Below are 23,666 nucleotides of genomic sequence, written 5' to 3' on the forward strand. Positions count from 1 at the left end.
TACTCTTCTTAGATGTATCTGCTTATTTTTTTTCCCTTGGGATTTCAGGTGAGCCATTCAGTTGCTTGTATGAGATGTTCTGTAGATGTCTCTTAGATCCATTTGATACATGACATATGTTAGTGTCATTGTTTCTTTGTTTAATTTTGTTTTGTTGTCCTGTCCTTGTTAACAGTGGGTTGTTGAAGTCTCCCACTATTAATGTGTGGGGATCTATGTGTGGTTTAAGTTTTATTAATGTTTCTTTTACAAATGTGGGTGACCTTGTATTTGGGGCATAGATGTTCAGGATTGTGATGTCTTCTTGGTGGAATTTTTCCTTGATGACTATGAAGTGACCTTCCCCATTCTTTTGGTTAATTTTTGTTGAAAGTCTATTTTATTAGATATTAGAATGGCTACTTCTGCTTGCTTCTTGGGTCCATTTGCGTGGAAAACTGTCTTCTAGCCCCTTACTCTCAGGTAATGTCTATCTTTGTTGGGTCTTGTTTATGCATCCATTCTGTTAGTCTGTGTCTTTTTATTGGAGAGATAAGTCTATTGGTGTTGAGAGAGATTAATGAACAATGACTATTAGATCCTTTTATTTTGATGTTGGTTGTGGTAGTGTGTTTGTGTGCTTGGTTACTTTTAGTTTTGTTGTTATAGTAAGGTTATTTATTTCCTGTGTTTTTCTGAATGCAGTTAAGCTTTCTTGAGTTGTAGTCTTCCTTCTAGTATCTTCTGTAAGGCTGGATTTGTGGGTAGGTATTGTTTAAATTTGTTTTTGTTGTCTAATATCTTGTTTTCTCCATCTATGATCACTGAGAGTTTTGCTGGGTATAGTAGCCTGGGCTGACATCTGTGCTCTCTTAGGGTCTGCATGATATCTGTTCAGGCCCTTCTGGCTTTCATAGTCTCTGTTGAGAAGTCAGGTGTGATTCTGATGGGTTTGCTATTATACGTTACTTGGCCTTTTCCCCTTGCAGCCTTTAGTATTTTTTCTTTGTTCTGTATACTTACTATTTTGATTATTATGTGGTGGGAGAATTTTCTTTTCTAGTCCAATCTATTAGGTGTTCTTTAGACCTCTTGTATTCTTATAGGCTTCTCCTTTAAACTGGGAAATTTTTCTTCCATGATTTTGTTGAAAATATTTTCTGGGCCTTGGAGGCAGGAATCTTCTTTTTCCTTTTTTACTATTATTCTTAGGTTTTGTCTTTTCATGTTGTCTTAGATTTCTTGGATGGTTTGTGTCAAGAATTTTTTAGATTTAACATTTTCTGTGATGTACAGAGAGATTCTTTCTTCCATCTCTTATAGTCTGTTTATGCTTACCTCTGTAGTTCCTGTTTTCTTCCCTAAGTTCTCCCTCTTTCCTCCATATGTGTTTTCTTTAATTTTTCCAATTCTTTCTTCAGATCTTGAACTGTTTTGTTGATTTCCTTCACCTGTCTGACTGTATTTTCCCTCAATACACCCGTTTGTTTGAATTTTCCTCTGTTTCTTTCGTTGATTTAATTATTTCCTCTCTGAAGGCCATAAACTGTTTTGCTGCATCTTTCTGTATTTCTTTATAGATGGCCATAATCTCTTTGACTTTATCTTCCTCTATTTCTTTACCCATTTTTTTTGTTTCCTTCATTATCTTCTTTGTAAGCATAGATGTAAGGTCATCTTCTTGAATTTCATTTATATTAGGGTGTCTAGGGCTACTTTACTCTGGATAACTGGGTTCTGGATATACCATATGGCTTTGGCTTTTGTTAGTTGTGCTTTTATGTTGGCCTCTACCCATCTGGCTGTCTCAGGTGTTGGTTGTTAGTTTTTGGTGCCTACTAGAATCCTGGGGTGGGGAGAATCCTCCTCAGCTTTTTGGTGTGGTCGCCGAATGGTGGGTGCTTCTCAGAGAATTGCCACAGCTTACCTCAGGTGTATGGTCCTTTGGGGTAGCTGGGGTTGTTGGTAGTCAGGGGCTATCCTTTCACCAAGAGAAGTCCTAGAGACAGCTGCCCTGCCACTGGATTTCTTACTATGAATTTAGTGGGCTGCTGCTGCTGCTCTTACACTGTGGTTTTGTAAGTTTAGCTAGGAAGACAGGTTATGCGTAGGAGCAGCATCTGGGGCTGATCCTGTGGGTCTCAGATGTCTGTAGGTCTGATATTGGAGCTCTGTACCCCAGTACCCAAGTGGTAATCAGTGGCAAGTGAGCACAGCACATAGACATGTGGCAGGAGGCTAGAGCTCTGAGCTTACTGGAACCCAGGAACATTTCCAGGGATTAGTTGGGTATCCTGAGGTTGGACCTGATGTTTCCCTCACCGTGGGGTTTCCTCCCAAAAGGGAAACCCAGTCTCTGGTGTTTTGGGGCCCACAGTTCTGTCTGGGACAGTGAATTGGGCATGCATGCGTGTCTCTGGGCTGGCAACTGAATGCTGGGTGGGACCCAGGAACTCTTCCAGGTTTTAGCTGGGTGACCTGAGGATGGACCCAATCACTTCCCACACCATGGGGTTTCCTTTCACCTGAGAAACACAATTGCTGGTGTTTTAGGGTCTATAGTTTTGTCTGTTGGTCACTGTGCAATCACTGCTGTTCTGCTTGTCAGACACAGTGTCCTCTTGGTGCCACCATCTTGGATCCTCCCTCTGTACTTTTCTTTATGTGGTTTCCATGATGAATACAAGTTAAAGAGAGTGCAGGAGAGTTCAGAGGTTACAGAAGTGGGTAAGAGAAATGCTACAGAGTTAGTATTGCTAAGATGAGAAGCCCAAGCCAGCAGCAGAGAAGAAACTGTTGCTGTAGTGATCAGACCTCCAGAGAAAGAGGGATGAGAGGAAAGGTATAGTTGGCTGCAGAGAAGGAAGGGCAGAATGGTCTCTGGAGCAGAAATAGAAGGTCCAGGTCCAAATGGGTGAACAGGAACATGTGGACCTGCCGACAGCAGCAGAGTAGGCTCCATCAGCATCAGAGAACAAGGTATACTGAACGTGTAGGGACAGTTAGGTGGGAGTCCACTTGAATTTTTTGCTGCACACAAGAGCAGCAGGTGACAGGTTGGTGTGGGACCAGCACAACACTAGGAGGCATTAATCACATGATGGGATCTAGGTGAGGGAGTCCCATCCTCTCCTTGGTCTGGCGTGTCCAATAAGTTTTGGAGCCTTGTTTCCCCTATGATTTTAATATAGCATGATGTGCCTCTATAGTCTCAATTCATTCTATTTTGAAGAATAAGTCATTTATCAGTCTGTACTGGATGGAAGACAGATGGTGCAAGACAGATGGTGATGTGTGCAGGTGCAACCTGACTTTCCATTTTCCTCTGTCCTCAAAATGAAGTAAAAAATAAGGACAACAGCAAAAATCTGTAAAATGGAGTTTCTAAGGGCAAAACAGCGTGGAAAGAATAGTTTTACACATGGCTAGCCTGATCTCCATGCTGCCTTTCCCCTCTCCAGTTGTGAAGAAGTTGGTGGATTTTGAGCTGCCTTATACTAGTCTTCAGAGTTCTGAAGTGGAAAACTGTAAGATTGGACTCAGAAAGTGGTAAGTACTTGTGCTGTCAGACACCACTGTGGGTCTCAGTCTCTGGGGTGGATTGGAATAGATGATGGCAAGAACTACTGAGCATGCTTTTGCTCTGGGTTGGATGGCTAGCTGTAGTAACTGAAGGAATATCATTGATGGCTACAAGCAGATGTGATGCCCATTGAACTTGGTATTCCTTGAAGGCAGAAGGCTTACTCAGGCAGTTGGCACTGAATTTGTAAGCATTTAGCTCACATTCCTAGATATGTACAAGGGCCACCCACATTCTTAGATTAAAAGGACAAAAGTGTCTCAGTAGAAAATGCTGTTATTTTCCTGGGAAGAGAAGTCCTATCAAGAACAAATAAACAGAAAATCACAGTGAAAGGCAGCATGCTTTCCCAGCCCCATCCTGCAGTCTGAGTTCCCAGTCCTTATTGCCATGTTGAATTGCTTCTAAAGTTGCCTCTGTCCAGCTCAGTTATTCTGCAATCTGCGAACACAAACTTAAAAAAAAAAAAAAAAAAGGACATCTTACAATCTAGGGATAGTTATTTATTTGTCACAATGCTATCTTGCTAGGTGTAGCTTGTAGTTTTGAATTTTGAAGGGATAGTCCCAGCTATTTGTAAAACTGGAGAATAATTATCCTAGGATTATTGTGAAGATTAAAGCAATCCCACATACTCAATAAATTTTGTTCATGTTTGTTATTGTTATAGTGGAAAGAATGATAATAGCGATAATAACAGAAAGTCCCTGGGGCTGAGACTTTTCAAGTTCACACACTTTCCTAAGCACTTGAGAGCAAAGGAGTGGGTAGACTTCTTCCCCTCACCTAGAAGCCTGAATTAAACACGAGGCTGTGCCTGTCTTTCTTAAATAGGTACATCCTAGATGCCTAGCTGCAAATGCAGGGTGAAGATCCTTGTATTTACAAGCCAGCACCTCCATCCTACAAATCACTTTGCTCATGAGTAAGATTAGACACACTACTGTAGTCAGAGCCGAGGGTCAGATTTCTACGAGGGAACATGATATAACACCTTGGGGTGTATTGTCCCCTCTCCAGAGGAAGCCTTTCCAGTGGTAACAGGGAGGCCAGTTCCACCAACTGCATGATTCCAATAGAAGGGCTTTTCAGAGGGGCCTAGCTGATATTTTGAGGATTTTTTTTTTTTTTTTATCCAGGACTTCCCTGAATGCATCTCTCTAGTGATGTTATGGTTTCTTCTAGACCAGAGGGTGTTGTCCTGGCAGCTTAAAGCCCCAACCTGAAAGGTGTCTCAGGGCTTTCCAACTATGAGGCAATTCTCAGTCACACATGGGCTTTGCAGGTTTGTGGACACATATCTAAAGGAAAAGTTAGTTGGAATGTTTCAGTTTGCTTTCTCTGCCAGCATAAGCTTGACCTTCAAACCCCATTTTCATCCTTTCATGGGTCTGATCCAGTTCTCTATGTAGTCATACTGTTCTTATGAGTGCAATAACTGCTTGCCTCTGTTTCTCCCCTTTCCTTTTTTGCCCATTCTCAGAGAACCACTGTACTTACACGCAATGGATCTGTTTATCTTGGTGGTTCTGACAGATAGAGATGGATCCCCTGACACTTGCTAGTCACTCTGCTGAGACTCAGAAGGGCATCACCAGGCTTGAGGGCTGAAGCCTTCATAGCAGGTGTCGAAACAAGTTGATCAAAGCAGTAATTGGGATAAATTCAAGGCATTGTCAAAGCACAGAGGTGGAGTGCTAGCACAGGTTGGGCATCAGGTACCAGACAAGAGGGGTACCACAGAGCAGGCTTTCAGAGAAAAGATAAGTCAGGGAAGGAGGGTGTTTAAGGCAGTGGCCTTGTATGAAAGAAGGAGCAGGGGAGATGGAGGAGGGAAAGCGTGGCTGGGATATAGAGTTGTGGGGATGGTAAGGTATAGCAGGGAAAGGAAAGGAGAAGTGCCTCAGACATGAGCAGGATAAATGACCCAGTTCCCACAACTCCAAGAGTTGGAGGGTTGCTCAGGAAAAGTCTCACCCAGAGGAAAATGAAGCAAGAGGAAGAAGCAGACACCCTGGTTTGGGGATGCTTTTGAGCAGCGCTAGAGGCAGAAGAGAATGGCCAGGTGCAGGGTGGTAAGTATAGATGGGCATGTGCAGGGCAGGTGGCCAGGGCAGGTGTTATGCAGTGGAAGACAGAATTCAGGACTTGGTGTCTAAGTGTGATCAGGAATGCACGCCATTCTCTTAAAGCTGTGTGTGTGAGAGAGAGAGAGAGAGAGAGAGAGAGAGAGAGAGACCATTTCTCTAGAGCCCACCAAGTAAAAGCTCACTATATGGAGAAAATAGAACACAGCAGAATAAAGGAAAGGTCAAAGGCTAGTCAAGTCTTGTGCTTTAGTTTTATGAGAGAAGGAGGACCCAGTTCTCAGAGTGGAGGACCATTGCTTTCCAGAACATCTATTCCTGGATGTGTCCCTAGGCATGTCACATAGGATCATGTGATTGTGCAGGTACCTGGACCCGGCCCTGGACTCTATGCTGATGGACTGCAGAGCAGCTGGAGACCTGCTCTACATGCAGGTGAGATCAACACTGGCCACTGGGGTTGAAACAGTACACATTTCCTTAGTAGCTGAGACGCTATATAGAACAGGCAATTCATAGTGACAATCTATAGCAAAAGTTCCCAAGGGCTGGGGAGTGGGGGATGAAAGGACAACTATTGTTTAATAGGTATACAGGGTTTTGCTTTGTTTTTTTTCTTCTTCTTTTATTGTCATCAATGCTTTGTTTATATTGCTTGGAATAGGGTCTCACTATAGAGCATGGCCTTGAACTCTTGGTTCATCTGCCTCAGACTCCTGAGTTCTGGCATTAAAGACATGAGTTGCCATGCTTTCCTCCAGTTTGGAGTCTTTGTTGGGAACTATGAAAGGTTTGGATGTAAACAGTGGTAATGGTTGTACAACATTAAATATATGTATGTATGGTAAATTTGTATGTAAAATATATGTAAAATTTTACACTTAGGGATGGTTATAGCAGAAGCTGGGAAGATGGCTCAGAGGTCCAGAGCACTTGCTACTCTTGTAAGGGAACCAGGTTGTTCCCAGCACCCACATGATGGGATTTGACACCCTCTTCAGTCTTCAAGAACATCAGGCACACACATGATGTGCATACATTATATAGGCACACACACACACATGCACAGGAACAAACAAACAAAGCACACACCTGTAATTCCAAGTGGGCAGTGGAGCCCAAGAATTAGAAACTCAAAGTCACCTTTGGCTTCATGAGTGACAGTTCAAGGCCAGCTGAAAATACATGAGACTCATTGTTTGAATTGGAATCTGTTACTTCACTTTGTTTATAACTTAGTATTCTTTTCATGTATAAATAGTGTGCAGCTTTTTCTCACGTTGTTAATTATCCTAGATAATTTTGAAAGCTAGAATAATATTTGATTATAATATAGTAATATTTGATTATACATCAACTCGGTTTTCTATTTTGAGGTATTTTATAATATGCTATCTCACAGGTTTGGAGTTGAAAGCATAAGGATATCATCTGACACATAATTAGTACTGAACAGCCCATGGAGCATAGCACCATCTGTCCTACAGATACCAGGAAGGTTCAGGACCCACTCATAAAATGGAATAGCATTCTCACATAACTTATATACCTTCTGCAAACTTTCAACCTTTCAATTACTCACAGTACCAAATACAGTGAAAACATCATAGAAGTAGTTGTTACAATATATTATTAGGGAACAATGATGAAAAACATATCTATTCAGTGATGATATTCTTTGTTCCTCAGATCTTTCATCCACAGTTCATTTAGTCCAGGGATGTAGAGCCCTGCCATTCTGTTTCCCGACTCTGGGCTTCCCTGCAGGCAAACAGACGTGCACACTCTGGAGCAGTAAAGGGTGAAACACTGAGTCAAAGGAGCTCAGGGATCCAGAACCTGAGCCAGGCAGCAACAGGACCCAGCCTGAGTTGGGCAAGTTGGTGGCCACTTTGTGAGCAGTCAGTTATGGCAGACCACTTGGAGCTCCAAAACAGAGAGACAGATGTGGGAGCCCAGTTTTGTTCTGGTGGGAGAAATGGCTGTTTCAAGAACAGCCAGCTTCTTGCTCCCACAGACGGGCACTGCAGTGGACAGAGTAGTACTAGAAAGATGGCATCGGCAATCTGCGCTGACTCGCCAGTGAATGGAGGAAACTTTCAGTGGCCAGCAGCATGTGGCTGACTGACTGGCAGCCAAGCCCCAGGTCAAGTGATGAATTCTTTAGGGAGAAGTGGATCCTGTCCTTCCCCAGAATAAATGATGAGTCTCAGATGGTCATGGTGAAATAGATGATGCTAGCCCCTTTATTTTGAGTGTGAAACAGGGATTTATAAACCTTGGGAAGTGGGTGGGGTTAAGAGGGTGAATGTGTTTGATTCTATGGGGCTAGGGAATGTCAGGGATACTTTGTTTATATGCATAACACAGCCCTATCATAAAAAGGGAAAGCAGTACTTAATTATCCTATAGGTGGGGGAAGAACTCCAGGTAAGGTTAAAGGTTTTTGGTTGAAAGCCAGGACACTAAAATATCTTGTTAGCATAAGGTGGATGTTTCCAGGAATTCCCAAATGCTTGATGAATGATTTTTTTTTTAATCAGAAAAGGGTTGGGCTTGCAATGTCTCTGAGGGCTATGTGACACTCCTTAGAAGATCTAGGGTTCCCCAGATCAGGGGGAGAAGGAACCCACCTGAGAAAGGGAGTCTGTCATATCATACCTAGCTCAGAGGCAACCAGAAATGTTAGACTTAATAGCAGAGTCCCACAGAGCCTGCAGGTTCAGAGTGCAGACTTGCTACTAACCATAAGTTACCTTACCTTAGCTTTATAAGCAATATCAGTAATAGCTTTGGCTGACCTGGAAGGTACTCTGTAGACCAGGCTGCCTTTGAATTCACAGAAACACACCTGCCTCTGCCTCCTTGTGTCTAGCTCTTTATACTTACGTGTGGTTTTAGATTTGTATTGCCAAGTTATCTCTAGAAAAGCATATGAATTAAATCCACCCCTCCTTACACACTGCATCACCATCTCCAAATCACTATGAGCTCTAATTGTGTATAGTATAGCCCTGTCAAGTTAAGAGGCAAAAAACTCTTTGATTACTAGAATATATTGCATTTGCCATTTGGAAGTCCTTTTGGTCAATTGTCAATATTGATCTGGGAGCCATTTTTGGTGATTTTACATTTTTCTTGTTTTCTGCAAATGTCAACCCTTTGCATGGTTTAACATCTGCTTTTTAGTTTTGTTTCTGGTGTTTTATATATGGAAATTTGCATTTACATACAATTACATATGATTATTTCTACATTCTGCCATCATATCTTAAAAAGATAGTCTTCCATGAATATAAACATATTCATCTTTAATTTTCTACTTTAAAAACTACTCACTTCTTAAAATTATACATGTATGCTTGTGTTCATGTGTGGGTTTGTGCATGGAAGTGCAGGTGTTTATGATGGCCAGAGGATCCCCTGGAGCTGGGGTCACAGGTGGCTGTGAGACATATCACATGAGCATTAAGAACTAAACTCTGGTTCTTTAAGGGGCAACACTTGCTCTTTTTTTAACAACTGCCGAACCATTTTTCACACTCCTCTCTCTGCCTTTTAATGGGGTTTCATACTGTAGTCCCTTAGAAAGCTATTTGACTAGACAATATGGACGTTACTTTGACTTTCTATGCCGAGTGTTCTAATTGTCCCCAACTGCAAAACAAGCTTTTTTTCCTCACGGATTCAACTGACTGTAAGCCACCTGTTGTGCTTTCATGTAATCCAAGCACTTGGGAGACTGAGACAAGAAGAACATGAATTTCAGGCCAGCCTGACCTGCTTGATATTAAGACCCTGTTTCAAAACAAAACAGAAAAAAAAAAGCAGTTTTATAATCTGTCAAATCATTATGTAGATCCATTTGGGTCTAGGCTAATTCATTTCTACTAAGTTTAATAATTATATAATTGTGTTGTTTTAAGGCAGTACAGGACATCGAAATAGAATGGGTGAAACCCACGATGGCTCAGAGGGAGGAATTAAAGGCTCTCCAGAAGAAAGAGAATCAAACAAAGGTGAGTTAAGTATTGCACCACGCAATGTCCCTTGGAAGCAAGTTCCAGACATAAATTGAAATGTTACTATCATTCACAAATCCATCAAGCATTGAACGTGAGATTGCCTCCACTGATTGTTCTGAGTCTATAATTAGTAAATGTTTATTGTGTAAGAATTCTAAAAAAAACAATATGGAGTCTTTGGCCAAGTTAATTAGTATAGATCCTCCACATTATTATATAACTACAGAGTACTCTCCTTTATGGTTATTGTTTAGGCAGTCAGTTTTCTTTTATTGGAAATCAAGTGGCTAAAAGCATTTGCTGCTATGAATCACTTTGGCTGCAACTACTACAAGGCATAGGACTGTTTCTAATTTAAACTTCCTCTTCCTGTGTGAACTTCTGGTTTTGGAACCATTCTAGCTAGCATTCTTGGAAGCATTCTAGCTAGCATCACCTTACCTTATGCACCCATGCAAGGAGACTGAACTAAAACTGAATTAAATGACTAAAAGCAAATTGATCTAAACCAGAGATAAGTTCACTATGGCTCATGGGCCACTGTTGATAAAAATATAGTTTTATTGGCACACAGAGACAAGTACTTATGTGTGTCTAAAGTCATTGTTTGTGCTACAGTGAAAGAGGTATAAAGTTGCTGTAGAGACAGTAGGCTCCCTAAAGCCATGCTGCAGACCACATCCAGGAGCCACAACTCCCAGCCTCTATTATATGTTTCTTTAAAGAAGAGTTTGTGAATTGCAAAATGAAAATAACTAAAGATGCTATCCATGGCTATATATGTTGAGTTGACTTTTTTAGGTAGTTTGTCTTACGTAAAAATTTTGTTTTATTTATGTGTGTGTGTGTGTGTGTGTGTGTAGTGCTCATAGAGGCCAGAAAAGAGCATCAGATTCTTCAGAACTGGAGTTTCAGACAGCCGTGAGCTGCCTCATGTGGGTTCTGGGAACTGAACTCCTGTCCTCCCTGAAAAAGCAGCAGTGTTTTTAATCACCAAGCCATCTCTCCAGCCCCATGTACAATGTTCTTAAAAGAATGGAGTTTTCAAGTGGATAATCCCTGCAGGTTTCTATCCTCTGGTTTCTTGTGTTAGTATCTCTTCATGAATGGCAAATGACAACAAGCGTTCTCAGTAAATTGCTTCTTTATTAACTGTTTTTGCAACATGTTGCTTTACTTTTAATTTCATCTTTTCACTTCCTTTAATCCACAACAGCTAAGAGGTTATTGAGTTTTAAAAAGAATTTCCTTTCTCCTTCCTTTTTTTTTTTTTCCTTCAGTGAGCTCAGGTCTCACACATACAGGCAAGTGGTTTGCCTCTTATTTCATATAAAAAAGAGTTAAGAGTTACGGTGAAAGATGGCTCAGCGGTCCTGTCTTGCATAGGACTGAGGTTTGGTCCTTAGCACTTGCATGCTGGTTCACAATCGTCCACAGCTCTCCCAGGAGATCTGATGTCCTCTTCTGACCTCCATAGGTACACACATGGTGCCCAAACATGCAAGCAGGCAAAACACTTCTAAATGAGATAGAATCACATCTACTCTTTTGTTTTCTCAACTCTATCCTTTGTTCATTTCTTGAGTGTTTTGGATCCAAGTGCTAAATGAGAGCAGGGGCAGAGTTGTTGGGGGTGGAGGGAATAGGACTTGCTCCTGCCATGGAGAAACACAGTGATCTTGCGAGGGATTACTGTCCATACTAGGGGCCTGATTTGTATGTTCTAGAACTGGGGGTGGGTGTAGGCTCTGAGCCCATCCCGTGGGTTTTGCCAGCACAGTATAGCAGCCCCCTGTGAGCTCTATATTTGTGAAGAGTGCTCTCTTGCTTCCTTCTACTCCCACCTCACATTGGAGCAGTTTTTGGAGCTGTCCCAGGAGGTCCGGCACTATGGGTACATTCAACTGGATCCCTGTACCTGCAACCATCCAGAACCTGGCTGTGTGGCTGTGCTTTCCATTGGCAATAACGAAATCAGCTGCTGTATAACCCTGCCTGATGGCCGGACCCAGGACATAGCTTTCCAGATGAGCAGAGTAAAGTGCTGGCAGGTCACTTTCCTTGTGAGTATCTGGCACCTTGTTTGTCTATAAAGTCTCCTCCTGTGGTGGGTGGTGGTGCAAGCCTTTAGTCCCAGCACTCAGGAAGCAGAGGTAGGCAGATGTCTGAGTTTGAGGGCAGTCTGATCTACAAAGTGAGTTCAAGAACAGCAAGGGCCACACAGAGAAACCCTGTTTTTAAAAAAACCAAAAAATAAATCAAAGTCTCCTCTTGTGATATGAAAACCTCTTTACTCTTGAATGTTACCGTTGGGGCTGGGGAGACAGGCTTGTGGCTGAATCAGTACCTTGGGTGGACAGACATCTCACCCTGGTGGTAGGACCTGCCTATGGTCAGGACAGACTCCCTGCCCAGAGCACGAGAGACACCTGTCAATCTTCCCACCTTTTCACAGGCCTTCTTGTGGCTTGAAAGGTGATCAGAGTCATAGCCTAGAGGTGACAATAGTGATCACTTATTGAGCACCTGCTATGTGCTTAGTATCACTAAGGAATGGGACACTGCCCAGTAGAGCCCTTCTGAAGGAGTCTTGGCTGTGTTTGTCCTTCAAGCTACAAATCTTCAGCATCAGATTTCCTGATGTACCAGCTACTGCACTGAGTACTGCCACATCTCTTAGTTGAATTCTGTCAAGTGCTCAGTGAGCAACTGTGTTTGTCCTGTGTGTATAAAATGCTGGTAGAAGGCAAAAGCTGCCAAATCATGAAAGCTATAGCAACATGCCCTGGGCCTAATGCTCACGCCTTTTCTGGCATTAAATAATGCCAAACATTTTTTCCTTTAAAAATTGTTAAGTAGGGGCTGGAGAGATGGCTCAGAGGTTAAGAGCACTGGCTGTTCTTCCAAAGGTCTGGAGTTCAATTCCCAGCAACCACATGGTGGCTCACAACCATCTCTAATGAGATCTGGTGCCCTCTTCTGGCATGCAGGCACACATGCAGGCAGAATATTGTATAACTAAAATGAATAAATCTTAAAAAATTGTTAAGTGTGTGTGTGTGAGAGAGAGGGAGAGACAGAGACAGAGACAGAGAGAGAGGAGAGAGGTTGTATAGGGGCTCTCACAGGTCACATGTGGAAGTCAGGAGACAACTTCATGAAGTCTGTTCTCTTACTTTTACATGGGTTCCAGGCATTGAACTCAGGCCACCAGGCTTGCACTGTAAGCACCTGTGCCCACTGAGCCATATCACTGGTCCATTTTTAAAATTATTTTCATTTTTATTAATTATAGTTTATTCACTTTGTATCCCCCCTGTACCACCCTCCCTCCACCCCTCCCAATTCTACCCTCCCTCACTCTTTCCCAGCCAAACCCCTCCCATGGTCCACTGATAAGGGAAGTCCTCCTCTTCTTCCCTCTGATCCTAGTCTATCAGGGCTCATCAGGAGTGGCTGCACTGTCTTCCTCTGTGGCCTGGTAAGGCTGCTCCCCCCCTCAGGGGGAGGTGTTTTAAGAGCAGGCCAATCAGTTCTTGTCAGAGACAGTCCCTGTTCCCATTACCATGGAACCACTTGGACACTAAACTGCCATGGGCCACTTCTGTGCAGGGGTTCCAGGCCATCTCCATGAATGGTCCTTGGTTGGAGTATCAGTATCAGAAAAGACCCCTGTGCTCAGACTTTTTGGATCTATTGCTCTCCTTGTGGAGCTTCTGTCCTCTCCAGGTCTTAAAGCCTTCTGTGTTTCCTCTCTTATGCAACGGCTTTCTGAAGCCTGCCTGATATGTCCCAAGGTTCCATTCTAGCATCTTTATACAGTCTCTGAAGTCAGATAGCTATCCCTGTCTCCCACCGCTGGCTTCCTTCCTCTGTTTCAGGGATACTTTGGACTTGTGTTTCCCACCGTAGACTTGGCCTCTCATCTTTACACTCATCTGCACTTCCTCCTGTGCTTGCCTCCTAGCAGATGGGTCCTCCACCCCCTAACTTCCACACCACACACAGAGAAATTACCTCTGACTTTCTTTCTACTCTTCCTACATGTTTCGTTGCTGACAGAGAACTATCCTACCTGCCATCTTGATACCCTTATAACTCTCTCTTTCCCTCATGGCTCCTTCTCCATATCCCTGCACAATGAATGGGACCAACTCCTAATCTCCCCTCCCTTCCTTAGTCTTTCAGCCCTCTAGGATCAAAGAAAATACGTTATGTGATTTTATTACTTTCAAACTTGTGAAAATTTGTTTTGTGGCCCAAATTTGATAGATTTTGGGCAGTGTTCTGAGTTCTCCAGCTACCACACCATCAACTTCATTTGTCATTTCAAAAAGAAGCCACATACCTTTTAGTTGTGTTCATCCCATTCTTAGTTTCCACCAGCCTTAAGCAACTGATTGTAGACTTTCTATCGCTATGGACTACCTTTGCCTGTTCTAGAAATTTCCTATTAAAAGCAATTTATGGCAATAAAATATGGCCCTTTGACTAGCTTTTTACTTAGTGCCTAAGGTCTAAGGTTGACCTTTATTCTTGCTTTTTATGGATGAATGTTTCCCTGTATGGCTATACCTCATTTGACCCATTTATCTGTTGATGGATGTTTGGGTTGTTTCTATCTGTTGCTGGAAATGAATTATGCCACTGTGGACATTAGTATACTGAATCTAGGTAGGATTTTTTTTTAATTTTTTTTTTTAGTTCTCTTGGGTGTGTCTCTAAGAGCAGAATTACTGGGTCAAATGTGCCAGCCTGCTTACCAAAGCAGCTGTACCAGTTTATGTCTCTGTCAGCTATGTCTGAAGGCCCTGCTTTCTCCTCAGCCTTGCCAGTACTTATTCATAATCTGAGTTTAAGAATTATAGCCAACCTAAAAGATGTGCAGTGGTGTCTCATGGTTTTTTTTTGTTTGTTTGTTTGTTTCTCCTCTTTTTCCTCTCCCTTCCCCTTCTCTTCCTTCTCCTTCTCCTCCTTCTCTGAGTGCTTCATCTTGGAGATTTAGGACTAGGTTCAGGAGTTCACACCACATGTGCATGGATCACTGTTCAGCCAAACACTTTCCAGGAGCCTCATGGTGTTCTGCCCACAAACTCTAATCTCAACTTCATACTTAATACTTCTTTCATCAACAGGGTCTCTATCTTCTTTTGGGTCCTCTCACCCTGGGCTTCTGTAGGGTCAGGGTAATTCATTCCTTTCTCCGCAGTAATATCTGTTGTATCACCTGAAAACAGCTATTGTCCAGTTTGTTGTTCACCCGGAAGCTGTGAGACTAATATTCTAGGATATAAATCAAACTGCATTATCATCTAGCTTTCCCAAATATCTTAGTGATGTCTCCTGTCCTCAGGATGAAGTCTGGAATCCTCAGCTTTGTTTGATAGCAAGCTCTAGAAACCTACACATCCAATTCTAGTAAACCAATGGACTTGGGAAGGATGAGTACTGGTTACTCACATGTCCAAAGGAAAAGGGAAGCAGAGGCTTAATGTCGGGAGCCAAAGAGCTTGGGTTTCCAGGCAAAGACTCTGTGAGGACCTTCTACTAGGGCATCTCAATTCTGGAGTCAAATGAAGGTATAGAGTGTGTGTCTAGTTGACCCAAGCTTAACCATATGTGTCCCTCTGATATCCTTTTCTGAGGGTTCTACATAGCTAGCTGATGGTGGAAGAGGGTGACTTTTCTAAAAGACCCTGAGTCTCCATTTCTAGGAAAAACAGAGATAGATGCTGTATACAAAACCCACAGCCTTCAGAATCCTCCTCTCTCCTGACTCTCTAGACCTCCTCCTCACCCACCCTCTTGCTTGGAGCCCAAGCCACAGACATACTGATTCCTCACAGTGTCTCTAACCTTCCAGCCTCTCTCATGCCTCAGCGATTTGACCTCATTCTTCTACCAGGAATTACCAACCAATTAAAAACAAAAACAAACCCCAAAACAAAACAGCTTCTACTTCTGTTCACAGACCCCTTCCTTTATTCTCCTAGCCCTGGCTGTTTTCCAGTCTAGTCTGTTTCCTCTCATAGACCTGTACTTGCCTGCTTAATAACACTCCCTATATCACACTGTACTGAGTTACTTTCATGGCTCCTTGGGAGACTGACAGCTTTTGGGAAATTGTGGCTTTGTTGATATAACACCCAGTGTATTCCAAGACACTTTGATGATATCTTTTCCACCGTAGGGAACTCTGCTGGATACAGATGGGCCCCATCAAACTCTTAACCAGAACTTAGAGCTGAGATTTCAGTACAGTGAAGACAGTCGCCAGCAGTGGTTTGTTATTTACACCAAACAGGTGGGTTCTCAGGATAGAGCACCGCTTGCTGGCTGATGTGAACAAAACACAGTACTTAAACCCAGCTGGTGGGGTTACTGGCATTGGATTGAAATACTTTTCTTTGTTTGTTTGTTTTTATTTTTGTTTTATTTTCCTGGTCACCATGGTCATGAATTCAAAGAATTTAGTTAATGTGATAGCCAGCTCTGAGTTGAGATAAAATCAACTCAAAGGAGAAAGCCTATTTTAGCTGTCAATTCCAGAGGCTTCAGGCTGTGTTCACTTGGCCAAGCACCTGTGGCAAGGCAAAACATCATGGCAGAAACATATGGTGGGTCAAATTGTCTCAGATTACATGATACGAAGCAAAAAGAGAGAAGGGGCATACCCTAATGTTTTCTTAAAGATCATGCCTCCAATGATCAACTCCAATGATTACATTAGGCCCTCCCAGCTCCCACCATCTTCTCTCTGAAGCTAGCCTAAGGCCAAACAAAAAGAAATAAAAGGAAAACAGGATGAATTTTTTTTTCTGATCCTGTGATTAAACCATAGAAAATTCTGTTAGCTTAATCAGAATACTAAAAGTAGGTGATTGACACCTCCAACATTCCCTTGGCTTTACTCAAGAAGATACAAATTTGCCTCTCTTACCTGGTAAGTCAACACCTCTCATTTGTCTCACTGGCCAGAACTGGGCTCAGACTACTCCTAGCTCAAAGGAGTCTAGGAATCAAGCAGGTAGCAAAGGAATAATAGAATTCATGATGGAGTTAGAGCAGACATAAATCATTTCTTGGGGCCAGACACTTAAACCCCAAATGAAACCAGAATCGTTTAGCAAAGAAAAGCAAGCAGAGGATATATGACAGATTGTAAGTGTCTAACTAAACTGAAGAGAAACTCCCCAAAATAAAAGATTTTATTTTATAAAAGTAAAAGCAAAATCACTGACAAAACCTCTATATTTCAAGTTGGAATCAAAACCAGATGAAAAAAATTTAATTAAAAAATAATAAAGGACCACTAGGGAAGCAGAGATGGATAGATCTCTGGGTTTCAGGCCAACCTGGTCTACAGAGCAAGTTCTGGGATAGCCAAGGCTACACAAAGAAACCTTGGCTCAAAGGAAAGGAAAAGAAAGGAAAGGAAAGAAAAAGGAAAGGAAAGGAAAGGAAAAGAAAAGGAAAGGAAAGGAAAGGAAAGGAAAGGAAAGGAAAGGAAAGGAAAGGGAAGGGAAGGGAAGGGAAGGGAAGGGAAGGGAAGGGAAGGGAAGGGAAGGGAAGGGAAGGGAAGGGAAGGAAAGGAAAGGAAAGGAAAGGAAAGGAAAGGAAAGGAAAGGAAAGGAAAGGAAAGGAAAAGAAAGGTTCTACAGGTTTGTGTACAACCTGATCTTATGGAGGCATTTTCACAATTGAGGTTGCCACCTCTCTGATGACTCCAGCTTGTGTCAAGTTGACCAACCAGCCAGCACAATAGATCTCCTTCAGTGTCCTGAGTGTCCTTAGGGAGATGGTAGAAAGTTTTATGCAAATGTCCTTAGGGAGATGGTAGAAAGTTGGGAAGACAGAGACCTGAAGCCACCCTTCCTTCACATTCTCCTCAGAATGATGTGCCCTTAAATTTTATTATGGTCTTTTAATCTAAACAGCAGCAAATGAGTTTAAGCCACCATGGAGAGGTGCAATAAGCATTTTTAAAAAGGATTTCTAGTGAGATTGTATTTCCTTTGGAGAATGAATCATGTTTCTGGATACCCAAAGGGCTACTTTTTATAGAAGCCAGGAATGTGACTCTGTCTTCCAAATACAGATAAGGGCTGGAGCGCAAATGTTTTCTATGCTCTTTTAAACAAAAGGTTTTTTTTCTTTTATGTAGCAGACCTGATTGGGTTGATAATGATCCTAGCTTACATGCTTGTATGCATGGCATACGAAAACAATGGAATTGGTCCATATCTTGAAGAACACCATTTAAGTACCCAAGCTAGCTGCCTCAGCTCAATGTTTTACTGTTTTAACTGGTACCTTGATTTTTGCAAAGGCTACATCTATATGCAGATGCATGGGACTAGTTATTACTAACTAGGCTTGTACATATCACAGATGCTACTCTTTTTCTTAATCACCTTTTCTCTTTCCTCCTCCTGACCCTGGGGAAATTTTTATTCTTTTTGAGTTCTTATACAAGATATTAGTCATAGGTCACTCACATTACCTCTGATTCTGCTGTCTCTATGGGAGACAGCAGAACCCTGGCCATCACCTTAGCCTGGTTGCCTTTCTCTTCTTTCTCTTTCTCTCTATCATCTGTTCCAGCATAATGACCAGTGTTGACCTCAAGGCAGGAGTAACATCTAAGAGCTGCTTTTGACTTTGATGACTCAGACCTTAATAGAGCCAAACTGAGATAAAAACAAAACAAACAAACAAACAAAAAAAAAAAAAAAACTGAACACTAAAGAGAAGGGACATGTAGAAAAGGAGTGTGTTTGGGAGTCACAAGGGACCTTACATTTGGCATACGGGTACAGCACAAAGGATCTCTTGCACCCCTGTAAGATATGCCGTCTGCCTATTGAGGCGCTACCATTTGATGACTAAACCACAGGGGAGGCTGTGGCAGCAGGTGAGAGTTAAAAATCCTGGGAAAACAAAGTGAAGATTGACAATGAGTTTTTAAAATTTCAATAAGCCAGGCATGTACTCAGGAGGCAGAGGCAGGCAGATCTCTGAGTTAAAGGCCAGCCTGGTTTGCAGAGTATCAGGACAACTAGGGCTACACAGACGGAACTCTCTCACCCCCAAAAACAAAAGGTTTAATGTCTTCTTTCAAATAAACAAGTTAATAAGAAAAGTTAATACTTTTGCCTAATGATGTGTCTCTCTATAATTATTACACTATTATATAGAAGATTTATTCATTTGATGACTATTGTAAGTAGTTTGTTGCTTATTGCTTATGAAACACAAGCTGCTCACTGCATAATAAAAACATGGACCAGAATGGGGTGTTAAGAAGGGAAATGGTAGAGCTGGGTGTGGTGCCACACGCCTATAATCCCAGGACTTGGGAGGCAGGGGCAGGTGGATCTCGATGAGTTGGAGGCCAGCCTAGTCTACAGAGAGTGAGTCCAGGACAGCCAAGGCTACACAGAGAAATCTTGTCTCAACAACAAAACAAAACAAAAAAACCAACCAACCAAACAAACAAACAAAAAAAAAAAAAAGAAGAGAAATGGTTAGGAATGAGAGTTAGGCCATTTTATTCGTCTGTCTTAATATGTACTCTCACTACATCAGTATAATTGAGAAAACTTATGTTTGCTTCCTAATTGCATTTTAAATAAATTTATGAAAGTTAAAGACGAAATTATTTTAAAATGTGCTGGTGAGTTTTAACCTCCATCATGCAATGAGAGAAGGAGAACGAGGACCTTTTGAGCTGAGGAGGATTTTGTTGTTTTAAAAGTTTATTTGTTTATTTACTTATTTTTATTTAGGGGGAGTTGAGACAGGGTTTCTCTTCGTTGACTAGCCTGCCTCTTCCTCCCTGAGTGGTGGGAGTAAGGGCATTCTCTACCACGCCTGGCTAATTTATTTATTTTCACTATTTTTTGATGTCTATGGATGTTTCATTTGCATCTATGTCTGTGTAACATGTGCATTCAGGGTGCAAGGAGGCCAAAAGAGGACATCAGATCCCCTGGAATTAGAGTTATAAGCAGTTGTTAGCTACCATGCTTGTGTTGAGAAAATAAGACCTGAGTCCTCCAGAAGACCAGCCAGTGCTCTTAACTGCTGAATCATCTCTCCAGGCCCTGGATTTTGTTTGTTTGTTTGAGACAGGATCTAATTACGGAGCCTTGGCTGGCCTGGAGCTCACTGTATAGACCAAGTGGGCTTCAAACTCATATAAAGCCTCCTGCCTCTACCTCCTAAGTGCTGGGATCAAAGAGTGATCTCTATTTCTGGATTTCTTAGGCTTTTTTCCTGAGTAGCTGCCTGAAAAAGATGATCTTGGAGAAGATGGCAAAGCTCACTGAGGAGAACCCAGAAATGGTAAGAACTCTGAGATATTCTCATGTGTACAGACAATGTAGAACAAATTCACCCCTCTCAAGTCCCAGAGTTTGTGGAGTATCTTCTAGGGAGACAGGCACAGCTCACAGTGGACACCTCAGGCTTGTTACCTGGGTTGTTAGGCTGAGAGCCTGGGTCCTGGCAGCTCTGACAAACTGACTGAGCCACCTTTCTCCAACAGGTAAATTAAACAGAAGTGAAAAGCAGGCAAAGGAGATTTATTCCCTCCTGTAGAGCAGGCCCCAAATCCAATCAGAAAGCAGTTGGTTACCCCATAACCTTCATGTCACTGTTCTACCAGTGGGTACAAGGTCAATTTTATAGCCAGCAAGGTCTACCTGTAAGTCTCTCCTCTAATCTAATGGCCTATAAAGCACTTCCTGACACCAGGAAAGATAGCCCCTGAGGAGGAAGTTTTGAGGTCAGTTCCGGGTTGATTTCTTAATGTCCTGCAACAAAAGTATGTTGAGTCTTTAGCAATATGGTCTTACCTCCTTCATGTGGTGAGCATTCAGGGAAAATGGCACTGCCTTGTGCTGTTCTGGATGTCTCTGGGGCCTTTCTAGTCAAACCCATGGTGAGGTCTACTACTCCTCACACTGAGATTTTTGTGTAATATCTTACCCATATCTTCTGGGGGAAGCCTTGTCCACCCACTCAGGACACTTCTACTCCAGCTCCTTTTCTTCTTTGAATTATATGTTTTTAATTAGCATAAAAAGTTGTGAGTTTTATAAAGCTTTTTCATACTTCCTTACTTTTTTTCTTAATCCACCCAGTACTCTTCCCTGAGTCCCTGCCCAGTATTTTTATCACGTGCTATACCATGCCCTCTCTTTCAGACCTCTTTCACTGCCCAGCTTGTGTTAAAATCAGGGTTTGGAGGGGGCCATCAACAAAGCAGGGGTGATCTTTAACAATCTCTAGAGCTTTCTTTAGAAAGAAGCCATAGCCCTTGATACTTCCTGTGTCAAAATAGAAAGCTGCTGAGTGAAAGATACTCCCAGGACAGTTGTCTTTTTTTCTCAAAGTTATCTTTATTTTCCTGGTCTACATATATCCATCAAAGGCCCAGTGACTTACTGGAAAGGCTTGGCTCATAAGCTGTAAAACAAAACAAGAATAACTCTGAGACTCCAGACTTTTCTCATTATCTTATCATTATTATAGATGTGTTGTGGGCATTAATATTTATTATTGATATATCTTTTAGTTAAGCAGAGGTTAGTCCTAAACCAGCTGTATACCCAAATCACACAGAGACTGGGATTTATTTAATTAACCTAGAGCACAGTACTGGGCAATAGTTACTCCATCCTAAACCTCCAAGCCCACATAGTTTCCTACCATTTAGATTTCACCCATTATACTTGCTTTTAGTTATATCTTAGGTCCAGTTTATTTCTCCACATGGTTCCAAGACCTCTCCTCTGGATTCTCTCTCTTCCCTCTTCTCTCCCAACTTGTTTCTTTCTCTCCCCTCTCCAGACCTGGATGTTCCACTCTATACTCTCTATTGCTCAGCATTGGGGCTGGTTGTTTAATTGACAATATAGAGAACAAATGGTGGCCTGTTTACACAAACTTGAGATAGGTGATGCTTAGAATAAGCATCACAATGCAATGTCAGGATTGAATGCAGATAGTGGGGTAGAGAAATCAGCATTTGAATAAACAAGGATAAATTGTTTACATTCCAAAAGAACATTATACCAACGTACAACCCTGTTCACCAATAAGATAAATTGATGGACATTTGTATTGGTAAATTTAATATTTTTCTGAAGGTTACATTGATCCTTTTTTACAAAGTTTATTCATTTTAGTCTGTGTGTGTGAGTGGTTTGCCTGCATGAACATATGTGCATCATGTGCCTGCCTGGTGCCCGTGGAGGCCAAAAGAGGGCATCAAATCACATAGTACTGGAGTTGCAGTTTGTACGCTACCATGTGAGTGGGAACTGAACCCCAGTCCTGTTTAAGAATAAGTGGGGGGCTAAAGAGATAGCTCAGAGGTTAAAAGCACTGGCTATTCTTCCCAAGGTCCTGAGTTAAATTCCCAGAAACCACATAGTGGCTCATAACCATCTATAAAGATAACTGTTGCTTTCTTCTGGCATGCAGATGTACGTGCAGACAGTACATTGTATAATAAATAAATCTTAAAAATAAAAAGAGAACAACAAGTGCTTTTAACCACTGAGACATCACAGGCCCACACATTGATGTTTAAAATTACAACAGAAAGGCTGGAGAGATGGCTCAGAGGTTGAAAGCACTGGCTGTTCTTCCAAAGGTTCTGAGTTCAATTTCTACCAACCACATGGTGGCTCATAACCATCTATAATGAGATCTGGTGCCCTCTTCTGGTATGCAGGCACACATGCAGACAGAATACTGTAGAAATAGTAAATAAATAATACAAAAAGTAAATAAAATTACAACGAAGCCATTTGAACACTTTCTTTAATGCTTTATTTAGATTTAATTCTTTATAAGTGGTGGGAAGCATCTTTACTTTAACATTAATCTTTACAGCTTTTTTTTTTTTTTCTGAGAAACCAATTGTCCTTCTGACTTAATTTCTCTATCTTCTGGATCTAAAAATATATTTTCAGGGAAAATAAATTTACTACTTCCTGTTGATTTAACAATTTAAGTTGTATTAGAGAGCAGCCAGTGAAGGAGGCTTTTTAAAAATAGGGTAATAAAATTTACCCTCTTAGGCATGATAGTCTCTTTGGCTTCAATTATTATATGAGTTTAAAAGAAGAAAGAAAAGTGATTAAGTAAAGGAGGCTTTTTTAAAAGAGAAAAGTACCTTCAGATGCAAAAGAATGAAACAGTGGCCACCTGATGCAAGCAGTGCTTGGGCAGTGGCAGCTAAGGAACCGCTCAACAAAAGCCAAGTAGGCCACATGCCTGATGTCTGTGTGTCATTTGAAACTTAGTGTTTATTTCAGTGAGCAACATATTCGGCACTTTAGCCAATAGGCATGGATTCGTTCATCAAAACATTTAGTAAGTTTCATTCCCACAAATTCTTCATTTATTTTATTTATTTGTTATGACTTATTCTGATTTTTGGAAAGAAATTGCCTTCAAAGACAAACCACATTCCAAGCTGAGTGTCCCCTAAAAAACCTTGAGTGAAGGTGCCCTAGGTAGAAGCTGACCTCTTCTGAGCCATTTGAATCCATGCTTGGTGCTGGGCCTCTCTAAGAAGGACAGTGGGCTAAAGTTATTTTGTGGCTTAAAGTGACCATATACGTGTAAGATGGCGACGTTTGATTGTTTTCTTGACAAATACACACTTAGAAGAACACATATTACAGAACTCCTCGGTGGACACAGATCTCTATTTAGTGAGGTGGATTCTGAGTCCAAGGTTTGATAATCTTGGGGCAAGAGGAAAAACCCTGGGGAACTTTAACCAAATAATCCATGATTAAATAGACAGTCCCCAGAAATACTGAGTTTTACCATTTAGATAGAATGAGCGGATGAAGACATTTGGTGTCAAATCAAAATTTATTAGTCTTGTTAGTTTATGCAATGGTTTCAAAAGTAAGGCTTGAGCTAGAGTGATGATTCACTGAGTTCAACTGCCCAGGCTCCATGGAA

At 41.7% G+C, this 23,666-nt stretch overlaps 1 protein-coding gene across 2 annotated transcripts in view; it reads left to right on the plus strand.

Moving 5' to 3' along the window:
• Positions 1-23,666, plus strand: part of Snx31 (sorting nexin 31) — a 52,721-nt gene that overhangs the window by 24,647 nt on the left and 4,408 nt on the right. For both annotated transcript variants that reach the window (XM_021664384.1, XM_060390570.1), the window contains exons 7-12: positions 3,441-3,528; positions 6,015-6,084; positions 9,576-9,668; positions 11,534-11,737; positions 15,865-15,978; positions 19,944-20,021. In XM_021664384.1, the coding sequence (XP_021520059.1) occupies positions 3,441-3,528; positions 6,015-6,084; positions 9,576-9,668; positions 11,534-11,737; positions 15,865-15,978; positions 19,944-20,021 (647 nt within the window). The remainder of the gene's footprint in view (positions 1-3,440; positions 3,529-6,014; positions 6,085-9,575; positions 9,669-11,533; positions 11,738-15,864; positions 15,979-19,943; positions 20,022-23,666) is intronic.

The sequence above is a fragment of the Meriones unguiculatus genome, chromosome 8 (assembly GCF_030254825.1).
Source record: "Meriones unguiculatus strain TT.TT164.6M chromosome 8, Bangor_MerUng_6.1, whole genome shotgun sequence".
Lineage (NCBI taxonomy): Eukaryota > Metazoa > Chordata > Mammalia > Rodentia > Muridae > Meriones > Meriones unguiculatus.